Raw genomic sequence first — 6,894 nt, forward strand, 5'->3', positions numbered from 1 at the left:
TACTGCCACCAAAGTTTGTGTATATTTACAATTGTGTTATTTCAGTAAGCAATTTTTTGTTTCAAACCAGTGTTATTTGCTATAAATGAATTGTGTAATGTCAATGTTTTTTTTTTTAAATTGCTTGGAGAAACAAAAAGTATATAAGTGGTGTGTGCTTCTCGGGTTCAGCAGTATATGAAAATAAAATGGTTCTTGTAAAACGTTTTTACCGTATGAAACATATTTAAATACCACAGGGTCCTTGTCCATTAATATGTTTAGTCCGAGTTTAAGACTCAGGTTCACAAAATTGAATTCTTAAAAGTTTGAAATATCTATTTTTGACTAATTTTGACAAAAGGATTGTGCCTGATGGTAGAACAAAATATTTGATTCGGACACAGTATTTGATCTTTGCTGCTGAAGTAGCATTTTCATAATTTAACAAAATGAAGAATTTGCTTTTCTGAGCTCACCAGACTCAAGGTGTGAATAAATATAGGCCCATCGTTCATTCGAAGGCCTTTACAGCTATAATTTACACACTGTCAGATTAAACAGTGAAAACGGTGAAAAGGTTTTGACTCTCGCCTAATCTGCATGATATCTCGAACATCTTAACAATGATTTGTCTAAAGACGTCGGTATTTTCCTATCAGTGATTCCATACACGTCTTTTGCTAGACAAAACAATTAAACTGTAAAACTTCCGGAGCCAAAGTTTACTTATAGGGAGGCTTCTATCACTACAAGAGTCCAGATATGTTGCAGATTTGTACTGGAAATTTACGTTCAACATTTCGATCGGACTATAAGAGGCTCAAATTATATTTGATATAGAGGACTTATCATTTATTTCGATGCAAAATATGAAAAAGCGACATTCAGCGCACTATAACACAATCAGAAAAATAAATAAATTTAAAACAGCGACGTGTTATAAGTGTATAAAAAAGGACAGTATCCCTAATTTCATTTAAGACATGTTCTTTTGAAATTGGAATGAACAATGAATCATATAGTTTATATATTTTTATAAGTACTCAGCCCTGTTTTACAATAGGTCTTGCACAATACAGAAATATTTATAGATAACAGGAAATATCACCATAGTTTATACCTTTTATTTTTTATTGAAAAACACTGTTAAAACAACTTATATATTTATTTAGAGGCAAGGAAGCATTGCAATAAACATGGTTTAGTTAATGATCTTTTGTAGCACATTCCATTCAAAGGTCTTGTTCATAAATTTAAACAAATACTGATTATAGGGACGATAAAAGTCATACAGACGTTTAAGTGTTGCTGAATCAGTTTGTACGTGGTTTCTTCCTTTAGTTGCACCAAAACACTTTGCTGTATTGTTCCGTTTTAACATCCTTATGCAAGGAAATCCACGCGTTTTGTTGAAATAAATCAAGTTCCCATCTATCTCCCTTTGAACACCTATAAAGTCTTGCACGGTTTCTAAAACGCCAAGAGGATTGGCTATAAGATCCTCACCACTCACAATATGGATGTTACTTCTACCAAAATACTGGAACCAAGTTGTGAGGTAGCGAACGTAAATACCCGTTTTAACGATTGACGAATGCGTATTGATGTCACCATCTCTACGTAGAACTCTCCTACGAAAGGTCTGGTTGGATTTCACCTCATTTTTACTTACTGCCTGAGTGAAATCTGATATTGCTCTAACAACGGGGTCACGTATAACTACTACCAATTTGACATTTGGTGACAAATTGTATATTTTTTCTGGCACATCTTGAGACACGAAATACCGTGGAGTCTTTTCAATGGTGATCTCGTGGTCGTTTGTTGCTGGCATTTTTGATCTGAAAAATAAGATTTCGATATACAAAAAAATGTTATTCTACATATTGAAAGTAAACCACGTATAACCCCCATTACAAAAATACGTAGACAATGTACATAAAAAATACTGTTCAAAATAATATTCATAAGGGGATACATATCATATACACCGTCGGAATATTTTCTGTTTAAGCCACAGTTATACTTTAAAGCTGGGGAGTAAATGCAAGACGGGCATAACCAAATCACGTCAATTGACGTTGTTTGAATTTATGCAAAACGACCAGCGTTCATTTCCAGATTTAGCCAACATAGTTATAATTGTCTTAACAATGTAACCATTGCAAAGTTACAGACAGCATGCAGCTACCTAAAAAAAGGAGATTGTTTGTATATTTAGCACGCTGAAATCTTGCCGTCCCCAGTTCAATGCCATCAATTTCTGTTCCACACTTCATGAATAAGAACTTTATTCTTAGAAATTTAGTTCAGACCAACAAAACAAAGTGCATGATACAGTCACAAAGTTTTCTTACATTATACGCACTTATATATGTTAAAGTACTAAAACATTTAGATACAATATTTATGCAAAAAGCTGCAGAAACAAGCTCAGTAACAGAAAGTTTAAACATAAACCCGGTTTAATGGCACTGGGTAAACGCCAAAGACATAGAACATAAAATCACAAACAACACTTATATATAGAGTTTAAAACAAACGTCAGTAGGTTTAGTACATGGGTGTAGTAAAAGATTTCCAAGCCAAACCATTTTAACGTCTTGTATTTAGAGATCTTTTTGAAATAGCTCTGTTGTTAATATGGCATTAAATTCATCGACTATTCTTCCTAGACAATAATATTTTAGATAACAGTAATTATGGTCTAACTTTTTAACACCTACACGAATTTCCTTTTGTGGTTGCAAGACGACTACGACCATTGCTTTATTCAAATGAATTCCATTAAGAGTCTCAAGGGAAATGAAAAGTTTTACCGTTGCAAGATGATGCATTATCTTGACGTTTCACGCAGATTGTATGGTGTGATGAAAACCCATATACTTACCATTTGAAGCCGCTATGGTGATGCATTTAATCATGTATTGAGAGGCGTTTAAACAGATCTGATTAACGGCGGGTGATCTCCTTATTTACTGCAGATCTATAGTTTGTGATTTTTAGTTCCACGTAAAATGGCCTATGCTTGAATATCAGACTGGTGACTTATCTATGTATGACATTTATAACGATAGACATTTCAATGATGGCAGCGTATAGTGAGAGACTTCTTATGTCACGATAACAATCTTAAGAGATTTCAATAGATATATGTATGGACGGCTAACATTGTCAATTTGTTTAACATTCAACAACGCTGCGCAAGTATATAGCGTAGTAGTTTCAATTTATCAATTAAACCTCAAGACTTTACTCTAAGGAATCTTAATTAATTATGCAATAATACACTTAACTGGGAATCAGTTTGAACCGGTAAGCAATACAAAATACACGTTAATACATTACAATTAATTAATAACAGCATATTTCATTTTTTAGAAACTATTTCTAGTAATGTCTCGTCATACATGCGAGAATGTTTAAGATGGAAAATGTTCCAAGGATTCATTTAATAAAGACAAGAAATAAAAAGGACAGTACCTGTACCAGTCAAGTCCACGGTGGTAGTTTCTGTCAAAGAAGTGCGGCTCCGGCCCTGGGGCTTTTATCAAAGGGTGAAGTTTTAGGTATTCCAAGAGAGCCCTGGTTCCACACTTTTTCACTCCGATAATAATCACCTTAGGAATTCTCCTCATGGCTTCGATTAGCGGCTTACTACTCAGGCTTTTAACTAATAATGATCTGTTATTGAATTTTAATGTGTTTATTGTTTGATTTATTGAGGTCCTTGTATGTTCAGATAAAGAGAGTTTTCTCTGAGACAGAACAAATTGGCTCTGTCTCGAACTCGTCATTTCGTTGAATATCGATGTATTTTGCACTGATTTTGTTGTGTTTTTTAACAGAAATATCCGCGTTAATATTATAAAAATACAAATATAAAGTATATTCACTTCTCGACGAATTATCATTTCTAGAAATATAAAAACTAAATAATTATTTCCGTGTGTTCAATTGAAATTAAGTTCACAATTAGTAAAACATTTTATCAGAAGCAAGCAAATAAGATCTCGCTACTCCACTCCGACGCTTTCATTGTCTTGGAAACAATTGTCAATGAAGCTACTTGCGAGGCTAGTGAGAGCCACTGATCATACGTAGTCATCGGTATTGGAAATCGGCAGCTCAACATCTCGTCTCCTATGTCGCTCTGTATTGGCGAAAACAGCTGTTGCATATTGGGTGGGTAGTTATACAACTCATTAATCGTCATTCTTTAAAAGCGTCGAATCTGTTTGTCGTGATTATTAAAGTATGAATTATTAAAATTGAGTATACTTGATATTTGTGTGATATTGACTTTAACTATTCAGATCTGAAATCTGTAAATCATCAACGGAAGAATGTTGGATTGGTATGGTAAATGTTGTTGTCAAAAAAGATAATGTAACAGAGAGTCTAAACATCACTTAATGAATACAACAAGGAATGAAAAGGTACATTCAAGTCTGCTGGGACTTCTGAATTTACACAATATCGGTGTTTATAGCCTTTGATTGAGAAGCAGAAGCAGCTCTGTTAAAGAGCAATGTCGATTTTGTGGTGATGATTTCCGATATGTGCCACTGATAAGTGACTAGAATAATAGTCTAGGGTCTTTGGAATACATTAAGAGTTACATAGTTAGATAATCAATTATTACACTTGTCTAATAATTTAGCTCGTCTATTTCTAGGAGAGGGCGACGGTGTTTTTGGCGCCGTTGTCATCAATCAATCATTCGACTTATCTTTCAAAATACAATGCTTTTATTGAAAACATATATTAAGGGCCAATCAGTCAGACTTTTTAAAGTTAGCCATGTTGTTAACATCATTGTTATTAAGCTTCAATATTTTACTGCTCTGGGTGTTTAATGGATACACGTGTGATCTGTAGTGTTCCTAACAAGATTGGAGACAACTGTTTCATCTTTACTTGTTTTTTTTTCAATATTAGCACATCTTCAAATTATCAAGTAATCAAATAGTAATAATGATATCGTTAATCACGCTGTTTCACGAATGAATCTAATAAATGCGTTACCTCATCACGCTTGAACGCGTTTATCTTTTAGAGTTTGCATTTAACGATCTTCAAAACAGGTCAATATCTAATGGTTTTTTTTACCTTTTTGGAGAAAAGAAAATAATATATTATTCTGGAGTTATGTAACCCACTTCATAATGCGATTCGATTGGTTGTCAATATATCTCGCGATTACAACTTCCGTCGAAGCATTGATCATTCCGAAAAATCTGCTCGTATGCAAAGCTCTCATCGACTGTGTGAAAGAATTCTTTGTCTTGAACGGTTTGTTCCGGATATCTAAACCGGGTTCAAGCCTAAACAAATATTCAGAGTTTATTTGAAGTTGACTATGAAATAACAGCTAGTAAAATATCAATGCAATTTCTTTATCGAATATCTATCATGCCCCAATTCTGTAATACATTTGATTTTAGAATGTACGGATTATTTGTGCTACTGTTCGCTTAAATAAAGTGCATTTGGTCCGTTTACTCTATAACATTCTGTTTTAGTTTGTTCAATATTGAGCACGGCCTAACAGATGATATGCACATAATATATATATATATATATATATATATATATATATATATATATATATATATATATATATCATTCTAGCTTCCATCGGAGTACTGATCCAGAGTTCTAGATAAATCTTCTCTTAAACAAATCGCGTATAGACTGTTTCAATGCATTCTTTGTCGTGTTCCGATATATTCCGGACATCTTAACCGAGTTCAATCAGGCATATATAAACAATTATTCATTTATGATATTTATTTTGAATACACAATTATCAAAATCAATCCTTAAACAGATATCTGATTTATGTTAACAATTTACAATCTATTCATATGTTTATGTGTCATAGGGTGTGACTTTCATATTTCAATAAAAGTGTTACAAATATATTCATTCGTATTTTGTTAAAATACCCTAATTCTCACATAGCCCGGGATTTGCTAATTTGCATATTACCAAGTTAACAAACGTACTACGAACGTACTTCCGTTTTATACGGAATATTATGAACGCACATCCGCCTACAGCGGACCGTTACATTACTTTCCCCTCCGAGAAGACTTGTCCCGAGTCTTGGACTGGGAATCTTATGGGTAAGGCAACTCCGTTCTGGCAGTTGTCATTTTCCCACCGCTGCCACCATTTGTAACATGCGAGTCAAACAAACACACACCAGATAGCCGAGCTTTCTGGCGTAATGGAACAAAACACCAACAGCAAGAAAGAAAGCACCATTTGTTTGGGAACAGGCTCAGCAGGATGCGTTTGATGAATAAAAGACAAGGCTTGTCAATCCACCAATTCTGGCTCACGCCGATTACTCGAATCCATTCAAACTGCACACTGATGCGTCCATCAAAGGTCTCGGCGCAGTCCTCTACCAACATCAAGATGGAAAAGACCGTGTAATAGCGTATGCAAGTCGATCCCTGAAACAAGGTGAGAAGAATTATCCGGCACATAAACTGGAATATCTTGCGCTTAAATGGTCTGTAACGGAGAAATTTCACGACTACCTTTACGGCACAGAATTCGAGGTTATCACCGACAATAACCCTCTGACGTACGTGACTACAACGGCAAAGCTCGACGCAACCGGTCAACGGTGGATAGCTGCATTGGCGAACTACAACTTTACTCCACGTTACCGAGCTGGACGTCCAAACGCAGATGCCGACGGTTTGAGTCGTGTTCAGATTGAAGTTGACACCATCGCAGCAGTTACCATTGCTACAACTTCATCACCAGAACAGACACCTTTCTGTCTTAGTACTATGAATCTGGACAGCTTACCGGAAGTTGGTGATGTTGAAGACAATATACATGAAGAAGAACTTGAAGCTTACTCATTGAGTACCAAAGATTGGAGGAAGG

The 6,894-nt window shown here is 34.9% G+C and overlaps 1 protein-coding gene across 1 annotated transcript; it reads right to left on the bottom strand.

Annotated features, from left to right (window-relative positions):
• Positions 1-1,183: 1,183 nt before the first annotated feature.
• LOC128214431 (heparan sulfate glucosamine 3-O-sulfotransferase 2-like) lies at positions 1,184-3,620 on the bottom strand. Its single transcript, XM_052920905.1, has 2 exons — positions 3,466-3,620; positions 1,184-1,823 (listed from the first exon to the last, which is right to left on the bottom strand). The coding sequence occupies exons 1-2, from the start codon at positions 3,618-3,620 to the stop codon at positions 1,184-1,186; spliced, it is 795 nt and encodes a 264-aa protein (XP_052776865.1).
• Between the last annotated feature and the right edge of the window lie 3,274 nt (positions 3,621-6,894).

This window comes from Mya arenaria, chromosome 2 (assembly GCF_026914265.1).
Source record: "Mya arenaria isolate MELC-2E11 chromosome 2, ASM2691426v1".
Lineage (NCBI taxonomy): Eukaryota > Metazoa > Mollusca > Bivalvia > Myida > Myidae > Mya > Mya arenaria.

What these genes read in the sequence shown, in the direction of transcription:
- LOC128214431 (XM_052920905.1), bottom strand. Translation starts at nt 3,620, where the DNA reads ATGAGGAGAATTCCTAAGGTGATTATTATCGGAGTGAAAAAGTGTGGA. An exon ending in CGTGGACTTGACTGGTACAG is followed by an intron (nt 1,824 to 3,465) that starts GTACTGTCCTTT and finishes CTTATTTTTCAG; the next exon opens with ATCAAAAATGCCAGCAACAA.